This window comes from Muscardinus avellanarius (assembly GCF_963383645.1).
Source record: "Muscardinus avellanarius genome assembly, chromosome: 7".
NCBI classification, from domain to species: domain Eukaryota; kingdom Metazoa; phylum Chordata; class Mammalia; order Rodentia; family Gliridae; genus Muscardinus; species Muscardinus avellanarius.
The window spans coordinates 85,102,760-85,124,986 of record NC_137793.1 but is presented as its reverse complement, the minus strand read 5'-3'; the positions used below and the strand labels follow the sequence as shown (position 1 = coordinate 85,124,986).

At 40.5% G+C, this 22,227-nt stretch overlaps 1 protein-coding gene across 1 annotated transcript in view; it reads right to left on the bottom strand.

Annotated features, from left to right (window-relative positions):
• Positions 1-258: 258 nt before the first annotated feature.
• RBBP5 (RB binding protein 5, histone lysine methyltransferase complex subunit) overlaps positions 259-22,227 on the bottom strand; it is a gene marked incomplete at both ends in the record, with an annotated part of 36,141 nt that continues 14,172 nt past the window's right edge. Inside the window, 11 exons of the mRNA XM_080698510.1 lie at positions 259-287; positions 7,898-7,975; positions 9,794-10,023; positions 10,394-10,463; positions 12,588-12,705; positions 14,214-14,285; positions 14,379-14,532; positions 14,612-14,731; positions 17,607-17,716; positions 19,693-19,855; positions 21,437-21,577. Of these exons, the coding sequence (XP_080554636.1) occupies positions 259-287; positions 7,898-7,975; positions 9,794-10,023; positions 10,394-10,463; positions 12,588-12,705; positions 14,214-14,285; positions 14,379-14,532; positions 14,612-14,731; positions 17,607-17,716; positions 19,693-19,855; positions 21,437-21,577 (1,285 nt within the window). The remainder of the gene's footprint in view (positions 288-7,897; positions 7,976-9,793; positions 10,024-10,393; positions 10,464-12,587; positions 12,706-14,213; positions 14,286-14,378; positions 14,533-14,611; positions 14,732-17,606; positions 17,717-19,692; positions 19,856-21,436; positions 21,578-22,227) is intronic.

The window sequence follows — 22,227 nt, the reverse complement described above, 5'->3', positions numbered from 1 at the left end:
AACCTCCTATGTGAAGTCTTCACAAATCCTCATTCCTGAGAGCCTATTTGGACTTATGCTTGAAAGGGAAGGGAAGGGACATATACTCTTCTTCCATAATTCACTTCTTCATTCAAACATAAAATTCACTCCTTCTACCTCCCTGGGTGGGAGGCAAGAGGCCTTTGTTTTAAATTAAAGTCATTCTCAAATAACTGACCACACTGTCCAGAGGCCACCTGATGGCAAAGTGGGCAAGCACGAAGAACATCAAGGTCTTCATAGCAGCTCTGAGATTGCTCCTCCTGCTAAAGAGATTAGATAAAAAGGTTTCTTTTAGTATCAACGTAGACCAGTTACTTCTAAGAACAGATACAATGATGGATGTGGGATGAAGCATTATGAGCCTACAATGGCCAAGAATTTCCCCCCTTTAAGGAAAAAGCATAACCAACTCCAGCTCCCAACACTTTTTAGTGAAGCAACCAATAATAAAAATCTCAAATCCCTCTGGGCTAGAAAAGTCATGAGAATTCTACACATTTGCTATGCCACTAACCATTCCCTAAGGTATTTACAAGTCATACCTAACAGTCTAAAAAGTGCAATAAATACAAGAAAGGAAATTCTAGGGTACTATATCTTTCATATACAAGTCATTAAATGAAAAACAGTGGGCAAGAAACCCTTTTCTAAGCACCACTGTTCTTTAGGTGACACTCACATCATCCTAGAATCCCAAGTAAAGCAAAATGTTAATGAAAGCTATTGTCCACATTTCTATGCATCAACAGATCGATAAGTAACATCCTATATAGTAAAATCAAATGACCACTTCCCTGATTATTCCATAGAAGCTGTTCAACCTCTGAGGGACATCCTTAAGTGGGCTGCTGTGAAAGGTTAACTAGGAAGTGTAAAAAGAGAAAAAGGTGAAGAAAATCCTCCCAGATGTCATTTGGAAAGGGAAATAACATGCTGCTTGAAGGTAATATGGTGAGAAAGACTGTCCAAGAATGAAAGAAACTACCCACTTATAAAGCTCTGCTTTGAACTTGATTTCTTTAATTTTTTTAAATTTTTTGTCATACTAAGGGTGGAACCCAGGGGCTTTTCTACCTCCGGGCTATACTCCCAGACCTATTTTTTTTTTTTAATAATTTGGAAACAGGGTCTGGCTTCGAACCTGTGCAATCCTCCTGTCTCAGCCTCCCAGCACTGGGATTACAAGGGTGCACCACCATGCCTAGCTTGAACTTGATTTTTAAAGTTCCAGTACAAAAGAGGGCTGGCACTTGTAAAAATATATTCACATTTGCCTGAGATTAGACTGAAATTAAGACAAGATACAAACTCTCTCTGAAGGCTATACTGATTAATCAAATCAAACCTTTTATAGTTCAAAAATATAAAAGGTTTATGTAGTACTTGTTTTTCATATTAATCCCAGCATAAAACATAACAATGAACTTCTTGAGTGGATTAAAAAAAAAGTAAGCCGGGTGTGGTGGCGCACACTTGTAATCCCAGCATTCAGGAGGCTGAGACAGGAGGATCCAGGTTTGTGGCCAGCTTCAGCTACTTAGTGAGGCCCTTTGCAATTCAGTGAGACCCTGTTTCAAAATAAAGAATTAAAAAAAAAAAAAAAAGTAGGGCTGGGTGTAGCTTGGAGTTAGACTGCCCCTAGGGTCCATCCCAGTATCGCAAAAAAAAAAAAAAAAAAAAGTAAGGTAGAAGAACACACTCCACCAGTTACAGCGTTATCACTTTATGGCTGGACTCACTGGCTGTTCCCATAGGTATCCTGACCAATTTAGTTTTAACAGTTTAAAAATGAACATGACATTGCCACTGTAAGTCTAAATCATAATGGCATAATGGGAGAGAGTAGTTTGACCACAAATCAATAGCCTTAATAACAGGTACTCGAAATGACTAATGAGCACCTTATACTGATTATCTGTGCAATTCATGCTTCAATTACCATCCTTATTCTTGTGTAAAGACATACATACATATACAGGCTTGTTGAGCATTATGCAACAAGCCAAAACTAGAGCAAATACTATAAGCAAGGTAATGCACACAGAAATAGCAACACAGAGGACCCACAGCAACTGCCCCAAGGAAACACTGCTTAGCTGCAGCATAAAAGAAATCTCCAGTAGTATAATATTAAAGAAAATTCACTTTAAGATGAACAACTATTTTTGGTACCTCCCAACAGCAAACCAATTCAGGGTAGCCTAAGAAAGAGCTGGATCATGATCGCCAAACCCTACCTTATATAATAAGATCATATATAGAATGAGAAAGAATATTCAGCTGGCTTTCTAATTTTAGTGGGAATTCATAGTCTTCAAGAGACTGTTCATTATAAAAGGCAACCAAAAAAGAAAATACCGCACTCACTACACCAAACATTTACAACAGTTGGATTCAATGAGTGTAGGTGGTTCCAAGCCCAGAGAGCAGTGGCCCAGTGGCCCAGGCAAGGGTATCTGCATGGTGCCTGTCTGCCCCCAGAAGTGGCACCTCTGCTACTTGGGCTCTGCCACTCCCAATAGACCCAGGTATACATCAACCCCTTCATGCCCGCCATCCCACGAGGCCTCTGGGCTGTATGTCTGTGACAGACCACACCCTGGGGCACTTTGCTATCAACGGCACTTATTGTCGAGGAGCAGGAGTTCTTGGGCAACAAGGAAACTGGCGATTCTGCTTGCATTTTGAATTCCTGTTTTGAGGACTCTTCTCTGCAGAGAGAGTATCTAAGATCTGTGAGGGACAGGTTTTTGACAGATGTGAGCGTGGCTTTTCCCTGGAAAGTCCCAAGCTCAGGGTTATCTTTGCTGGGCTTCACTGGTGGGTACTCACTCAATTCAACACAAAAGTGTCTTCGTGGGTGTGGGCCCTCCACTGCTACTCCACAGGAAAGGGTTGTTTGACATAAAATAATTTTCTATAGTTGCAGATTCCAGCGTAATTCTATAGTGGCCTGTTTTCCAATTTCCCCTGTAGCATAATCTCCTGCGTAACAGTTTTGTTGGGGGTATTATGGCAGCTTTGTTAGGGCTAATCAAGGTTTACGCAACAGGTTCTACAGTAACTAGCCAACTGCAGATATTAGCAAATGGTTGCAATTTACCTATAATCCTACCTTCAAACATTTTGGCTCCAGTGCAAAGGTTGTTCAGTTAAAGGGAGTCCATAAAATGACACAACCCTCAGACTGGACTAAATATTTTTCTTTTTGAGATATTAGAAATTGAATACAGGGGTACTCTACCACTAAGCTGCACTCCCCAGCCCTTTTTATTTTTAGACAGTGTTTCTCTAAGTTGCCCAAGCTGGCCTTGCTCAAACTTATGATCCTCCTGTTTCAGCCTCCTAAGTACTAGGATACAGGCATGTGCCACTGCAACCAGCTTGAACTGGTTTTTGAAGATGGTTTGGCCTTAGGCACTCAAGATCAAGTTTTATTTCTTAATATCTGTGAGAAAAGCAAAAATGACTACATATGCCTTTTTTTTTTTTTTTAAAAGTCTGACATGTGGAAGAACATGAGATCCAAATGCCAGAGTCTCTCTCAGTGGCCCTGAAGGGAAGCAACAGGTGCCAGGAAGCCTTCACTTTAGGTCATGTCAGTGGACAAAGCTCTGCCCTGAACCAAAGACTCCCACACCAGACACCGGGCGGGCGGTCCTGAAGTGAAAATGACGTCTACTGGAGCTACCTGCGTCATCTGGGGTCACTACTCCTTCCCTTAACGGGGCGGCCTTTTGAAAGATCCAAACTGCAGTTAGCCATTAAAGCTATATGTAAACTGGTGGTGCATGCCTGTTAATTCCAGCCCAAGTAATTTAGTGAGATCCTGTTTCAAAATAAATAATAAAAAGGGCTGGGATGTAGCTTGGAGATAAAATGTCCCTAAGTTCAAGCCCCAGTATATATGTATATGTGTGTGTGTGTGTGTGTGTGTGTGTGTGTGTGTGTATGAATGACACGCAGCCCTTCTGAGGGTATCAGAACCATACCTCATGCCCCTTGTTGAGTGTTTTTTATTTTATTTTGGTACTGGGGATTGAGCCCAGGGGCATGAAAAATGTAAATTAAAAAAGAAATTGACCTCCAAGCTAAACCCCTAGCCCAATTTTATTTTTTATTTTGAAACTGTCTCACTAAGTTGTTGAGCTGGAACCTGTGATCCTCCTGTCTCAGCCTCCCAAGTACAAGATTACAGTGGTGTATTCTCATGCCCAGATGAGTTTTTGTTTTTGTGGTACTGGAGAATAAATAGTGGCATTCTAACTTTTAGCTACATCCCCAGCCTTATTTTATTCTTTATTTTGAAATAAGATCTTGCTAGGTTGCTGACAGTCTCACTAAATTGCTAAGGCTGGTTCCCCACTTGCTATCCTCCTGTCTCAGCTTCCCAAGCACTGGAATTACCACATCCGGCTGAGCTTTGTCTTTTTTTTTTTTTTTAAATGATCCTGCTCTTCAGCACTATAAATTTAATCTGGCCATGGCCACTTTTGTTCTGGAGATTTCCATACAGGCAAAGGTCAAAGAACCAATGTCAAAAAGGAAGGAAGAAAATGGGAAGGACAGATGGATTACAGGGTAAATATGCAATGCATGCAATCACGAGGAGTTGGGAAACGTCTGCAATAATCTGTGTTAGAAAATGTATCATCGAGCCAGGCATGGCAGCACACGCTTGTAATCCCAGCATTCGGGGCTGAGATGAGAGGATCGCGGTTCGCAGATAGCCTCAGCCACTTAGTGAGGCCCTCTGCAATTTAGTGAGGCCCTGTTTCAAAATAAAGAATAAAAATTAGGGCAGGGGGTATAGCTTGGAGGTCAAATGCCCCTGGGTTCCATCCCTAAAACCTGCAAAAAAAAAAAAAAAAAAAAAAAAAAAACATGTATCATCGTTCTGGGCCCTCCCTGTCATGGGAAAGTCTCGAGCCTCTAGTCCTTGTAAGAAGTAAAGCTGTTAAAATAGTCGCCTCCATTTAAGGTTGATGCATTTGAAAGACTAGCAAAAGTAATAAGAAAAGTCCAGAATGAAGCACCCTGGTTATTCCAACATACAAGGTATAGCTTTAAGTGAGGTCAATATCTCATTTCACCTCTTCAACAAAGTCAGTGTGTATTCTAATAGAGCAACGAAAGCAGTATCTACTCTTGCTAGCAGAGGCTTTGAGATGCTGACTTGTCTAAATATTAAATATGTGTCCTACATGCAGTTCAAATTTTTACTGCATAGTGGTGGGGTTTTTTTTTTGGAGGGGGTTTGGTCACCAAAATAACACTGATTTTATATGCAGTATTTGAGAATTTTAGGGAATCAAAGGCCTATTCTTTCATGACTGAATACTGTTCCAACATTTTGACTTTGACTTTAAGACATTTAACTATTGTTAGTGACCACACTGATTATAATTCACAACTGAAGTCATTATTACTGAGAAAAATGTAAATTAAAAAAATTTAAGCTGGACGTGATGGTGCATGCTTGTAATCCCAGCATTTGGGAGGCTGAGACAGGAGGATCCGGGTTCACAGACAGCCTCAGCTACTTAGTTTGGAGCCTTTGCAACTCAGTGGGAGCCTGTTTCAAAATAAAGAATAAAAAATAGGGCCGGGGGTGTAGCTTGGAGGTACAATGCCCCTGGGTTCCATCCCCAGGACCGCCAAAAAAACCCAAAACAAAACAACAATAACAACAAAAACCCTATTCAATTACCATATATTTCTATTAAAAAAAAAGAATTACAAATTTTGAAGAAACAGGGAGACTATGTCCTAAAGTATTTTAACTAATTGAATATGCTTGACCACATTTTAAGTCACCCTAAAGCATTTGAGTTCTTTGGATCAGGAAAATCTATTTAACCTTTAAATTGTTTCTTCTGTAGTGGCATCTTTGCCTCTAAAAGAATTAGATTATGAAACAATTATTACTTTTGTTTAGTCAATTATTGATCTGCAGTATTTGTTGGCAAGGCCCATACAACTGTTCCAAGCTATTTTACATACAGACAGACACAGCCTCAGGAACATTCTATGTGGAAGTGGTAACTGGTTATCAGTGTTGTTGAGGGGAGAACATTGGTGCAAATTGGTATGGCTGGGCTATGATAAACTAAAGTCTAAATCTAGCTAACTTGGAATGGAATATTCAAAGTAATGATTGAGTCTGTTTTTCTGCTTCTTTGCAGAAGAGAATTCATATTCATAGACAATAGTTAACTGAAATAATGAATAGTTTAAATAAGGAATTTGGTTTTACATTCAAGTGTTTATCATATTTGGATTAAAACACATAAACGTTTAAAGCAAGAGGCAAAAAACCTAAATATAATGCCATGGAGAGGGGACAACAAAACAGTGACCATCCATGTTGCCTTGAGTCTACTCGATTAACCACAAAAATAAAAAATGAAAAACTCAAGAGTACTTTATTACTAAAGCAGTGCTTATATACATAGCACTAAACTTCCAAAACCCAACAATGTTTAAATGGATTCTAATCTGACTGGCTCACAAGTATTTGATAGGAAAAGAAAATGGTTCTCCATCCTCCAATAAATATCCCTCAATAAAAATCCTTCAATAGAGCCGGGCGTGGCGGTGCACGCTTGTATTCCCTGCGCTTTGGAGGTGGAGACAGGAGGATCGCGCAGGTTCGAAGTCAGCCTTGCTTGTTTCCAAATAAAAAAAAATTAATAAAATAGGTCTGGGAGTGTAGCCCACAGGTAGAAGTTTCCAGGAACCCCAGTACCACAAAAAAAAAAAAAAAAAAAAAAAAAAAATCCTTCAATAATATAGGAGTTAGAAAATCCAAGTGTTAAGTTACAAAACACTGAAGTGTTAAGAAATTCCCCAGAAAGCCGGCGTGGTGGTGTATGCTTGTAATCCCAGTACTTGGGAGGCTGAGACAGGAGGATCTCAGGTTCAGATTTAGCCTTGGCAACTCTGTGGGGCTCTCAGAAAACTACTGAGACCCTATTTCCAAATAAGAAAATTGACTGAGGGTGTAGCTTAGAGGTAGAATGCCTCTGGGTTGAATCCCAAGTACGAACATGATGGGGGGACTTCTATTGAAAAACTTAAAAGTTTAAAAAACATTTTAAAAGAACCTGTATAGTATAGTTTCTATCTCTTTGGTAATTTCCATCTGTTTTCAGATACCTGGGTGGGGGGAGACTTAAAAGCCTCACTTTCTTCCCTACATGATGGCACTAAAAACAACTTCACTGTTTCTTCTACACTACTGGGAGAAAGAAAACTACTATTTGTGGAATTTGAACAGCATATATAGAGAAAAGATGCTACAGCTAAGTAGTCAGGGGCTACCTATATAAAACAAACTTATATATCTTTCTACTTGGCTCTTTCATGTGAGGCAAAAATAAAAAAGCCAACAAGCAAAAACCCCAGAGCAAATACAAAGAAGTGAGTTAAACCAGGGGTTCTTACCTTGCTAGGTCATGATTCTCCTATGGGAATCTGATAAAAGATATGGGCATCTTCCCCCCCAAAACATTCACATAATATTTTGCATATAATATTATGATGCAGGCCCTTGAGACCTACTTATGACCCAAGGTTAAGAGCCACTGAATTAAGCCAATTCTGGGTTAGCCTGCCCTTAGCAGCTGAAAATTCAGAGATTATCTGCTGCTGGGAAAAAGCAGGGAAGGAAGGGAGAAAAAGCTACGGTTAAAGGGAGTTGAGGCTAATAAAGCAAGGCCACAAAGCAAGCCAGACAGCGCTCCCAATGTGTCCTTACCTGTCAAGGGCTGGCTGAGCTCCGCCTGCACTTTACCCTTCGTTGATCCTTCCAGAGGTAAACCTCTGTCCCCTTTGTAGAGTTTCGGTTTAAATGGAGAATCTTTCTCTTTACCTTTTGATCCTTTAGGCCGGCCTGCTTGCTTCTTCTTGGATTTGCCATCCCCCTTCACACCCAGTAGTGGATGTACTTCTGTAGAAAGACAGATAGGCATGGAAAGGAATCCACACACCACACCTCTGTATGCGAAGAACATTGCTTTTAGGTCCCAGAACCATTAAAACAAGCAGAAACGTTTGCTTTGTTTATTATTTTAAAAACAACAACCAGGCACACTGGTACATGCCTGTAACCTAGCAACTCAGGAGGTTGAGGCCAAAGGATCACAAGTTCAGGTCAACCAGGGCACTTGAAGCAAGACTGTCTCAAAATATAGAAATTTTAGCTGGAGCTGGGTGTGATGGTACATGCCTGTAATCCCAGTACTTGGGAGGCTGAGATGGCAAGTTCAAGGCCAGCCTCAGCATCTTGGTGAGGCCCTCAGAAACTTAGTGAGACCCTGTTTCTAAATAAATAAAAAGGGCTGGGGTTGTAGCTTAGAGGCAGAACGCCTGTGTTCAATCCCAAGCACCATCAAAAAAAACAAAACAAAACAAAACAAAACAAAACAAAAATGCCTGTAATGGCCTGTAATGCTAGTAACTTGGGAGGCTAAGACAAAAGAGTTACAGGTTTAAACCAGTCTCATCGACCCTGTTTCAAAATAAAGTAAAGTAAAAAAGGTTGGAGGTATAGACTGAAGGTAGACTGACCCCAGGTACAACTCATAATACAAAAAAAATATATAAATACACACACACACACACAAACACACACACACACACACACACACACACACACACACACACACACACACACACATGTGGCTGGGCTGGGGGCCAGGCATGGTAACGCACACTTGTAATCCCAGCTCTTGGGAGGCTGAGACAGGAGGATCATACAGGTTCAAAGCCAGCCTTAGCTACTTAGTGAGGCTCTCAGCACCTTAGTGAGACCCTGTCTCCAACTAAAAATATAAAATAGGTCTGGGAATATAGCCCAGAGGTAGAAGGCCCCTAGGTTCCATCCCCAGTACCACACACACACACAACAAGCCAACAATAATATATATGGGCTGGGGATGTAGCACAGTGGCAGAGGGCCCCTAGATTTAATCCCCAGTACCATGAGGGGTGGGGTGAAATACAAAAGAATGGCCACTGAAAGACAAATAGCTATTTGACCAAAAGGAACACACAACCAAACCACAGCAACTCCAAATTGAAACAATAGCTGAAAGACACACTGAGAGGAAGCAGAAGTGGAATGAGCTTTCTTCGATTCCTGACTCAATCGCTCTCTGTTGGACCTTGGGCAAGTTATATAACCTCTCACATAACCTCGGCCTAAAATTTTCTCCTCTGCAAAGCAGGTCTAGTAAAACCTAGTGAGGTTGACATAAATAGTATATAAGCCACACAAAAGTGCCTGGAACAGAGTAGATAAGCAATTAACAGCCTCAGGGAGGTGACAGCTGCATAATTAACTGATCTGTAGTTAGCTAAGAGAAAGGGGGATGCCTACTAGTCAACATACATACACACATCCCCATCCATTCATCCGGAATCATCCCAACATATGATACAGAAGTTTCCAGAATCAGATTGTAAAAGCAGGCAGGAAGAACATGATGCCTTTCCAGGTCTGACCAGCAGTTTATCACCTAATAAAACTGCTCCATTGGGGAAAAACTGAAAAGGAGATGAATGTTACAAGGAATAAAATTCTGAACCATGTGACAGAAGACTTAAAGTATGTCCTCTTAGGCAAGGTACCAAAGGGCAGAATTTCCCTATTTTAAAAGACTCATGGAAAATTTCCCTTAAGGTAAAAGAATCACTCAAACAGAAAATTATGTGTTAGAATAAAAAGAGCACTTGCCAGGCACCAGGGAGACGATATGGCTCTTACCGTCGTTTGGCACTCCTTGAAGTTCTATATTGGTTGTTTTGGGTTTCTTCTTCGGTGGCTGGGACCCATCTGCTGAAGACTGCCTCTTCTTCTCTGAACTAGCCCCTTCATCCATCAAGGAAGTTTGGACTGCATCCGGTGGGGGGCCATACGGATTTTCTTCTGGGTCTTCTACCTCAGGAGCAATGGGTAAATACAACAGAGCCTTTGAATCTTCCAGTTCTTCATCACTATTTGGAAAAGGATCAGACAAAGGATTGGAAAAAGAGGAAATAGCTGCTTAAACCACAAACCTTCTTCCTTCTATTAAGCACGCACAACAGGCATGGATACAGAACTTTAAGAAAGCCAAGATGAATAAAAGGAAATCAGACAGCATACTAATAGCAAGTCAGAAATCAATCACAAACAGAATAAAAGAATCTAGAAAAATAGAGAGGGGAAAGTAGGACTGAGAGGAAAAACTAAAATTGCATTTCATATACATGAAAAGGGTTCTCTCTCTTTCAGCAATAAGCACATGGGACTGAGGGGACAGCTTACAGTGCTGGACTGTGGCTGAGGAGCGTCCCAGGCGCCCGGCCTTCCACACTAGCTCACCTGCTACAGAAGGCAGCAATCGGGTCCACGCTGGTGACATCCACTTCCTCATCTTCTGCAGCATCAGCCCCTGCAGGACAAAAACATAGGATAAGTTTGAGAAGAAATGAAAACTGCTTTGTACTTGCACCTTAATGATTTTCAGAATCTGAAATTTAGGACGAACAAAGAAGGAAAATCATATAGTTCATTTCACTTAATTATTTAACAAATAGATGCCACATGCTAGGCACTCAATTAGCGATGACCAAGAAAGTTGGAAAACAGCTCTTCAGTAAAAATTTCAGTCTGAGAAAACAGCTGCAAATAATTTCAATTTAATATGCTAAATACTAACGTAAAGTATGTGGCATGTGCTTCCAAGTTAGGAAAGAGGAATAATTTCTGTCGAAGTCCAGAAAGGCTAGAGAAAGTAATCCAAGAATGCCAAAACAATCCAGAGCAGTTTGCATCCCTAGAGGTGTTCTGTTGAACACGAGGCATACAAGTTATCTAACATCCAAAAGTGAGGATTAACACTTTTAAGCTGGAGAAAACTAACTTCAATTCTCATCCCCTGATCCCTGGCATAATGAATTGGCCAAGGAGTCAATGATCTATGGCATATTAGTGCCAAATGGGCATACTACACACTCACACACACAAATCCCAACTATAGCTGGGTGTGGTAGCATATAGCTGTTAATCCCAATACTTGGTAGGCAGAGACAGGAGGATCACAGCTTCAAGGCCAGCCTCAAAAACTTTGTGAGATCCTGTCTCAAAATTCAAAAATAAAGTAGGAGCTGGGTGGTGTACACACCTATAATTCCAGTACTTGGGAGGCTGAAACAGGAAGATCACAGGTCCAAGGCTAGCCTTGGCAACTTGGTGAGACCCTGTCTTAAAAAAAAAAAAAAAAAAAAAAAAAAAAAAAATTCTTAAAAAAGAGCCGAGGATGTAACTCAGAAGTAGAATGTTCCTGGGTTCAATCCCCAGCACCACCCCTACCACCATCAAAATAAGACTGGGGATATAGCAAAGAGGTAGAATGCCCTTGGATTTAATCCCCAATGCCACACACACAAAAAATCCCTACTACATGTAAAACCCTATGTTAGATACTATGAGGATAAAAAGTCATTATTTTCAAGGAGGTCCAATCTAGTTCATCAGAGAAGATAAAAATAACAATGGTCATAGTCATAATAAAAAATAACATTTGAGCTAGGCACAGAGGTGTAGGCCTATTGTCTCAGGCATTCTGAAGGCTCAGACAAGAGATCACTTGAGCCTAGGAATTCCAGACTAGCACAGGTAAACAGTGAGACCCTGATCTCAGAAATAACAACAAAACAAGAAAGAAAAAAGGGGAGGCTAGAGATGTGGCTCCATGGTAGAGCGCGTGCCTAGTGTGCCAGAAGCCAAGTTCAATCTCTAGTGCCACAAAATAAATCAATAAATAATAAATAAATGGAAGAAAGAAAAGAACATTTGAGCCAGACTTAGTGGTGCACCCTTGTAATTCCAGTACTCAGGAGGCTGAAGCAGGAGGACTGCAAGTTCTAGCCTGTGCAACTCAGTGAGACTGTCTCAAAATAAAACAACAACAACAAAACAGGGCCAGAGTGTAGATCAGTGTAAACTCCTGTGGGTTCAAGCCCAGTACTGAAAACAGAAAAGAATATTTGGGTGCTCATTATGGCCTATGCATATGCCATGTGCTTTGCTTTCCTTGCATAAGTTATTTATTCCCAACAACCCTAAAAGATAGATACTACTGCTACCTCTATCTTACAGATGAGAAAATTCAGGTTTAAGTATTTCCCCCAAAACTGTCTGGCTCCAGAGCCCATCCTTGGACCTTTCTCTTACTGACAAGGGACGACAACATGGGACACGAGGAGAGTGCTCAGCACAGCCAGCGAGGCCGGTGCCGCAACACAAATTCCAACTCAACCATCTGCTATCAACAGGAGACACAGGAGAAATAGCAAGAGAGCTGCTGAGCCCTGGGACTGCCTAAGTACGCCATTAACTAATGCATTATAAATTAAGACTCTTCAAATACTGTGAAAACTGTGTACACTTAAGGAAAAAAGGTGACATCTTAGATTAAGCACTGAAATAAATTTGTAGCATCAATTAAAAACATTAAGTCAAGCAATCATTTATCCTTTTGGAAGTACTATCTGCAGTTAAGAAATAACATTACCTGTCTGCTCAGGCTCACTTTTATCTTCATCTTCAATATCGAACTCTGATTCCCTCTCCTCATATTCTACATTTTCATCCAACTCTTTGAAATCTGGTGCGAATGCACTCCAATTTTCCTGTGCCACAAACAAAATACACTACCCTTAACCACATGAAAAAGAAATAATCAGTAATCTAAACATTAATGATAAAAGATTTGAGCACAGAGACCACAGAATTCTGAGATTAAATTTATGAGGCAGAAATTAGGTATCTAAGGTTTTACCATCTTAAGTAAGGTATTTCCTACCTCAACATTCCAAGTTATTAACTGTAGCTCTTTCTTAAATAAATGCCTTCTTTAATCTTTTTTTTCCCCCCCAGTACTGGGGATTGAACCCAGGGACATTCTACCTCCAAGCTAAACCACCAGCTCTATTTTTTATTCTTTATTATGAAACAGGGTCTCACTAAGTTGCTGAGGGCCTCACTAAGCTGCTGAGGCTGGGCACAAACCTGGGATCATTCTGTCTCAGCTTCCTATATACTGAGATTACAAGTATGAACCACCTCACCCGATTCTTCTTTAATTTTTTTAAGATGTAATTTTGAAGCTGGGTGTAGTGATGCAACCCTGTAATCCTAGTTCTTGGGAGTCAGACTAGAGGGTCACAGGTTTGAGGCCAGCCTCAGTAATTTTAGCAAGACCTCAATTTGAAATATGAAAGAAGCCAGGCGCGGTGGCACACACTTGTAATCCCAGCGTTTGGGAGGCTGAGACAGGAAGATCACGGTTCGTGGTCAGCCTCAGCTACTTAGTGAGGCCCTCTGAAACTCAGTGAGATCCTGTTTCAAAATAAAGAATAAAAAATAGGGCTAGGGGTGTAGCTCAGAGGTAGAATGCTCCTGGGTTCCATCCCCAAATCCGCAAAAAACCAAAAACACAAAGAAAAAAGGGCTAAGAGTATAGCTTAGAGGTAGGATGCTCCTGCGTTCAATTCTCAGTCACACACACACACACACACACACACACACACACACGATTTTGAAGTAAAACATTAAACTGTCTAAATTGTCTTAGCCAGTAGTGGTGGCGTATACTTGTAATCTCAGCATTTGGGAGGCTGAGACAAGAGGATTGCGATAAAGAAGACAGCCTTAGCTACTTAGTAAGGTCCTTTGCAACTCAGCGAGACCCTGTTTCAAAATAAAGAATAAAAAAATTGGGCTGGGGGTATAGCTTAGAATGCCCTTGAGTTCAATACCCAATACTGCAAAAAGAAAAAAACATTTCTTATGAGTACACTGATTACAAATATAGTTTAAAAGTGTTCAAAGTAGCCGGGCATTGTAGTACATGCCTGTAACCCCAGGATGTGAAAAGCTGAGACAGGAGGATCACAGGTTCAAGGCCAGCCTCAGCAACTTGGTGAGATCCTGTTCAAAATAAAATGTAATAGAAAGTACACTAGACTTTCTCCATGAACACATTGAATTAGCGGTCTTGGGATCAAGACCTTCCATCAAAATAAAGTAAAAGTAGACAGACTGAATCTATTTAATTAGGCTGTAGAAATTATATACAAAAGAACACAAATAAGGATTTAGCTTACTATATGTAAGGTTCAACCAGAAACATACTTACTACTTGATTTTGTGCCCAGATTGATACCACACCACTAGAAATGGATGCTATGATGGGTCGAACAGGATGCCACTAAATAGTAATAAAGGAGAGAAAACGGGCTGTAAGAACAGATGCATGCCGTTCTGGATCACGTGAGTAACAGCAGCAGCACCCTCTACTCACGGCCACATCCAGGAGGAGCTCTCCTCTCGTCCCATGCAGAATCTTCACCAGGTTGCCAATGCTCTTCTCCCAGATGTACAGGGCATGCTGCCTGGCAGAACCTGCTACTATGTACTCTCCATCCCCAGAGAAGCAGCACTTCTTCCAGGGGGTCCTAAAAGACAAAGTCCCCATGGGGCCTGGCCCCGAGCCCGGGGCAGAGCTACTGCGCAGTCCCAGGCTGCGATACCTACCTGTTCACCAAGTCCTGCAGTTTCTGCATGGGCTCAGGCTCTCCGTCTCTCCCACAGGTTAAGATTTCTCTACCATCATAAACTCTGATTATTCGATCTGCTGTGTTAATTAAAAAGCAACTAAAGAGAGGAGAAAAATATCAACAGAGATAAGGAATCTGTTCCTGGTAACATTTTCTATTACTACTAGTTACCAAGAAAAATACCACAAAACAACTAGTTAAGTGGGAGACAATGAGAAAAAACCCAAACAATAAAATGCTTATTTACCTTCTTGTCACCTTCCAAACCAAGTGAATTGAGAATTTATATGTTTATCCTTCATGTGTGTGTGTGTGTGTGTGTGTGTGTGTGTGTTTATTTATTTATTTATTTGGGACTGAGACCAGGGGCATTCTATCTCCGAGCTACACCCCCAGCCCTATTTTATATTCTTTTCTTGTTTTTGTGGTACTGGGGATGAAACCCAGGGGCATTGTACCTCTCAGTGACAACCCCAGCCCTATTTCTTTTTTATCCTTTATTTCAAAACAGGGTCTTATTGAATTGCGAAGGGCCTAAGTTGCTGAGGCTGTCCATAAACCTCGATCCTCCGGTCTCAGCCTCCCAAATGTTGGGATTACAAGCATGTGCCACCATGCTCGGTCCTTTATTCTTTATCTTAAAACAGGGTCTCACTAAGTTTTGGAGGGCCTCACTAAGTAGCTGAGGCTGGCCACGAACCTGCTATCTTCCTGTCTCAGCCTCCCAAGTACTGGGATTACTGCATGCACTTCCACCCCCTGCTCTCCCTGCCCTATTTTTTATTTAGAAATAGACTTTCACTAAGTTGCTGAGGCTGGCCTTGAACCTACAATCCTCCTGTCTCAGCCTCCCAAATACTGGGATTATAGGTGTGCACTACCATGCTCAGGTCCTTCCTGTGCATTCTTAAACCCAAAATATTCAAACTATCAGTATTTAACTGAGATCTAAGACCTGAGATCTAAGATCTCTAAATTGATTTTTGTGGTATGAGGATGGAACTCAGGGGCATTCTACCTCCGAGCCTCTGAGCTACATCCCAGCCTTATTTTTTATTCTTTATTTTGAAACAGGGTCTATGTTGTGGAGGTCTCATTAAGTAGCTGAGGCTCGCCACAAACCTGCTACCTCCTGTCTCAACCTCCCAAGTACTGGGATTACAAGTATGTGTCACCATGCCCAGCTCACAAGCTTATTTTAAATGTCTATAAATACTTCAGTTCTCTAGCTTATATAGACATCATTTTGAAATGTCCAACTTTTTTCTGCAATGACAATGGAAATCATAGAAATCCAAAATATTCAAGTATTTTATCACTTACTTTTTCTCTCCACCCCCACCCCCATGCCGAGTATCAAACTCAGGGCCTTGAGCTAGTATACTAGCCAGGCACTGTCTACACAATTAGCTACCTCTCTACCCCTACTTCACTTCCCCACAGACCCCACTGACAAACCTTTTCTTAATCAAAGGGCAATTTGAGGGGCGAGGGGTATGGCTCAGTCGTAGATCACAGGCCTCACGTGCAGGAAGCCCTGGGTCCCATCCCCAGCACCACACACACCAACAAATAGGGCACTTTGAACATGAGTATTCTTTAAGTGTGTATGGGTGTTCCTAAACAGAAGATGACTTAGTTAGCTCTGACTGACAACTCATTTCTTGTTTCTGTTGATCTATCTATTTCTCACTGGGTAACCACACTTATCAGAATAACATCTGAAATTAAAAGGATAAGTAGGTTTTCTGTAAATGTGTGTTCAACTACAATATAAATTTTATTTTTAATTAAATTTTCTTTCTTTTTTGGAACTGGGGACTAAAATCAGGCGCATTCTATCTCTACCTCTGTACTATGTAATGACCCTTTTTAATTTTTTTTAATTTTTGAAATGACATCTCGCCCTTTTAATTTTTTTTTTTTTTTTTTTTTTTTTGTGGTACTGGGGTTCCTGGAAGCCCTTCTACCTCCGGGCTACACTCCCAGACCTATTTTTACATTTTTATTTGGAAACAGGGTCTCCTAAGCCAGCGCGCGTGGCTGGCTTTGAACCTGCGCGATCCTCCTGTCTCTGCCTCCCAAGTGCAGGGATTACAAGCATGCGCCACCACACCCGGCATTAATTTTTTTCTCTTAAAATAATCAAACAGGGTCTTGCTAACTTGTTCAGGTCTCACTGAGTTGCTGAGGCTTGCCTCGAACCTGCAATGCTCCAGTCTCAGCTTTCCAAGTGCTGAGATTAACGGCATGAACACCACACCCAGCCAATGTGAATTTTATAACATCAGTTCTCATTATAAAAAATATGCAGGGGTTCAGGGTGCAACTCAGTGATAGAGATTTGCCTTGCACACATGAGGCTCTGAGTTCCATTCCTTATACTGCTAATAAATACGTAAGTAAAATATTTAATCTTTACCCAGTGCTTACGAAGTTCAAGCACTGTGGTTCTACGCACTCACCACTTGATTATCATTTCTGATAACCTTCAAATAAGGAAGATGTGAAATTTTATGCGTAAAATTTTTTATGCATAAAATTTTATGAACTTAAGAACCAAATACTAATTTTATAAAACTTTAATGAATTTTTATTTAAAATAAAAAATTTTAAAATTAAAAAAAAATTTACAATAGAGCCACCATGCCCAGCTCTATCTACTTTTAAAAACTGTCTTTAGCTGGGCATGGTGGTGCACGATCATAATCCCAGTACTTGGGAAGCTGAGACAGGAGTATCACGGGCTCTTGGCCAGCCTCAGCTCCTTAGTGAGGCCCTCCACAATTTAGTAAGACCCTGTTTCAAAAGAAATAAAAGTGTGTAGTAGAATGTCCCTGAATTCAATCCCCAGTACCACAATAATAATAATAATAATAATAATAACAACAACAACAACAACAATAGCAGCAGCAGCAGCAGCAGCAATAATAATATAAATAACTGTCTCTAGAAGACAAGCTCTCACTTACCTCCCCTTCCGAGCAAACTCAATTGACTTAATGGCTGTGGTATTGCTTGTTCCAGTTGTTACTCTGAAGGAAGCAACAAGATCCTGAGAATCTGTTTTTAGGACCAAAATCTAAATTTACAGAGAAAAGAAAAAAGGAAGTAAGTATTCTGATAACTAATAATAATATCTGTCTTCTATTTCTAAAATTGGGCAAAGGCTGGGTAAAAATGCAAACATCATTAGTACCATGCATTCCACCTGATTAACTAGTACTTTTAGTACTTTAACTGTCTTTTATCTCTTTAAATATGATGGCAGACTCTCAACTGCTATTTATTCTCAAAATAAGATGTTTAGCATTATTCGCAATAACCAAAAAGTGGAAGCAACCAAAGTATCCATCAACATATGAACAAAATGTGGTAGATACTTACAATATTATTGAGCTTTAAAAAGAAGGTAAATTTGACTTATGCTACAGCATGGCTGAACCTTAAAGGCATATGCTAAACAAAATAAGCCAGTATCAAATGGGAAAATACTGAATGATTCCATTTATATGAGGTAGCTAGAGTAGTTAATTTCATAGAAACAAAGTAGAATGGCTATTTGCAAGGGGCTAAAGCAGGGACTGAGAAATTATTATTTGAGTATAATGTTTCAGTTTTGCAGGATGAAAGGAGTTCTGGAGAGGACAGTGGTGAGAGTTGAAAGTACTTATAAGTACCACTGAACTTGACATTTCAATTTTTTTTTTTTTTTTTTGGTGGTACTGGGGTTCCTGGAAGCCCTTCTACCTCCAGGCTACACTCCCAGACCTATTTTATACTTTTAAAATTTGGAAACAGGGTCTCTTAAGCCAGCGCGGCTGGCTTCGAACCTGTGCGATCCTCCGATCTCCACCTCCCAAGCGCGGGGATTACAAGTGTACGCCACCACGCCCGGCGACATTTCAAAATGTTTAAAATGAGCCAGGCGTGGTGGTGCATGCTTGTAATCCCAGTACTTGGGAGGCTGAGACAGAAGGATTGCAAGGTTCACGGCCAGCCTCACCTACTTAGTGAGGCCCTTCACAACTTAGTCGGACCCTTTTTCAAAAAAAAAAGAATAAAAAAATAGAGCTGGTGGCGCACGCTTGTAATCCCAGTAGTTAGGAGGCTGAGACAGGAGGATCACAGGTTTGTGACCAGTCTCAGTAACTTAGTGAGGCTTCAGTAATGTAGTGAGACCCTGTTTCAAAATAAAAATTAGGGCTGAGGTGGTGCTTGGAGGTAGAATGCCCCTGGGTTCAATGCCCAGTACCACAAAAAAAAAAAAAAAAAAAAAAAAAATAGGGTTGGGGTGTAGGGGTGTAGCTCAGAGGCAGAATGCCCTTGGGTTCAGTCCCCATACCACAAAAGAAGAAGTTTAAAATGGTAAGTTTTATGTTATATGCCTTTTACTACCATTTTTAAAAACTGCCACTTACGAAAGTATCCATGAAACTATAATAGCCCATGAGTACAGTCCAAAGCCACCCCAAACATGAGGAACCTAATGGAAATACAAAATCTAAGCATAAAAAAGAGCCTTACAACTCATCTGACCTGACTTCTTATTCCACAGAAGCAGCACCTTCCCAAGAAGGGCCTACAACTTTAAAAGTATCCCAAAATATAAGGTCAGAAGTTTAACTGATGGCGCACGCTTGTAATCCCCGCGCTTGGGAGGCAGAGACAGGAGGATCCTGCAGGTTCGAAGCTAGCCGCGCACGCTGGCTTAGGAGACCCTGTTTCCAAATAAAAATGTAAAAATAGGTCTGGGAGTGTAGCCCAGAGGTAGAAGGGCTTCCAGGAACCCCAGTACCAAAAAAAAAAAAAAAAAAAAAAAGAGAAGTTTAACAGAAGGCAAAAAGAAAGCTGGTAAAGTCTCAGCACTACAGGCTGAAGCGGCCTGACTTACACAACTAGATATTAAAACATTTCATCAGCAGTATTCCAGTTGATAACATGACTTCTCTATTTTACAATTTAGTCATGGCTCCTCATTACTGGCATCTAATTTGGAAATGAGATAACACACAAGATGCCCAGTCCTTTTACCAATCTCTAGGCTTCGTGGCTTACCTTGCCTTTTGCATTTCCTGTATAGATATATTCCCCTCGCCTATCAAAAGATGCCACCACGTTCAAATCGGAGTCATCGTCTACCGGCAGAACAACATGTTTGGAATCTGAAAGGGTCAACATGACAGGAGCAGATTTCATGGGACACACGAGAACCTTGTTCCTGTTTAAAAATATGAACAGCACATTGGCTATTGCTTTGGTATCAGCAGGTGGATTCCCTGTCATTTTCCCTGATCCCTGTCCACTAACCTTACGGACTTTCCCAGACCAAATTTCAAATAGTGTGAAAAAAGCATAAAACCCACTTGTCTAATAAAAGGGAAAAAGCTGAGTAAAATTCTGGGATCCTATCTTGACAAAATAAAATGTGATCATTAAAATAAATATGAAGTAGCAGTAAAGTAGCAAAATATGGAATAAAGTACAAAAATGCTATATATGTAAAAAAATGCACATTTAAGTATATACAATAGAGACCGAGCAATGAGGCACTATATAATAAGCTTTATACTTGCAGAGAAGTTGACAAGAGAACCCAGAGAGATAAAACAGCTGTCTGGGTATACAATGTTGGATATCTCTTTTTCTCAAAAGTAGGTTTGTTTTGTTCTGTATTAGAAGTTGAACCCAGGGGCATCAGCCCTTTTTGACTGTTTTTTATTTTGAAAAAGGGTCTAAGTTGCTGAGTCTGGCATCGAACCTATAATCTTCCTATCTCAGCCCCCAAAGTACTTCGATTATAGATGTTTACCACTTTGCCTGGCTTCAAATGTAGTTTTAATATTAAGCTGTTTCCCCATACCCCAGAAATCCAAATAATGAAGGAAAAAACCCCAGGCCCCACCCAGTTATTATACTTATTCTCCTCTCTGCCCATTTACCAAGTCTTAATACTGGCCAGTTTTTAACTATATAATACAAACTGGGTGTGGTGGCACATGCCTGTAATCCTGGTACTCAGGGAGGCTGAGACAGGAGGATCACAGGTTCAAGGCCAGCCTCAGCAACTTAGTGAGACCTTGTTTCAAAATAATAAGAGACAGTAGGAGCTCAGTTTCGTGGCTAGCCTCAGCTATTTAGTGAGGCCCTTCACAGCTTAGGGAGACCTTGCTTCAAATTAAAGAATAAAAGATAGAGCTAGGGGTGTAGCTCAGAGGTAGAATGCCCCTGGGTTCAATCCCCAGTACCACACAAAAAAATAATAAAGCTGGGCATGGTGGAGCACGCTTATAATCCCAGCATTTGGAAAGCTGAGACTGGAGGATCGTAGTTCACCGACAGCCTCAGCTACTTGGCGAGTTCCTTCACAACTCAGTAACACCCTGTTTCTAATATAAAAAGAATAAAAAAAATAGGGTTGGGGGTGTTGCTCGGAGGTAGGATGCCCCTGGGTTCCATCCCCAGTACCACAAAAATAAATAAATAAATAAATAAATAAAATAATAATAATAATAATAAATAAAAAGGGCTGAGGATGTAGGTTGGAGGTAAAATGCCCCTGGGTTCAATCCCCAGTACCAAAAATAAATAAATAAATAAATAACACCTATATAATACAATAACAATCTCCTTAAAATGTATTCAATAGAATCCGTTTGGACAGAAAGATAATTTTATGCAGTTTTGAAGAAATGTACACATTTATTTGTGTTCTAAAACTTTAAACTGAAAATGCCATAAGCCCAGAGCTAATCCACACAGAATCAGACCCCACCCCAGGAAAGGAAGAGCATAAACATACTGATCGCGTGGATGATATTGGACTTTTAAGATGGGTGAAGGGAATCGAAACCTCTGGTCACAGTCGCCTGAAAGAACATCCCATTGTGACACTATGTTATCAGTGGAGGCACTCACGAGCTTATGGCCATCTCGACTCCAGCTAGGGAAAGAGAGGGGGAATGGAATTTAATACATATTTGAAGTGAAAAGATATACTGATGGGATTGAGTCTGTATTAGTTGTTAATAAGAGCTGTATTAATAGCTAATAAGAACAAGCTTTCATACTTAGGCAGAACAATAAAATCCCTTTCTCTGTCCCTAAGCTGTCAGCCAAGAGCTGCAGCCAGGATTGACTTTGGTCAGCTAAAAGTTGGCTATTAGCCCAGCTGAATACCAAATGTTAAAACACAAACACCTGCACTTAAAAAAAGAATTATATAGATTTTCACAACAGTTTAGACTAAAGTGAAAGGATGAAAAAGCAAGTTAAATTAACCCAATATTAATTACTAATTACACAAAATAGTTATAGTCCCAAACCTTCAAATTTTAAAATACTATATTCCTGTGTCTTTCTTTGCTTTATTGTAACACAAGTTTTTAACATAATAAGCAACTTTTGGCAGACAGAGATAGGGTGGCTGAGAACTCACCAAGGACACAGATGGACAATACATGCTTTCAACTTAAGGATAAAATAAAACCAAAGACAGAGCAGGAACATACCATGTAGCCCTTGACCTTGCTGACCAAGTAACACATTTTGATCAGTGATGTCAGACCTGTCTGTCCCTATGAGGATGAACAA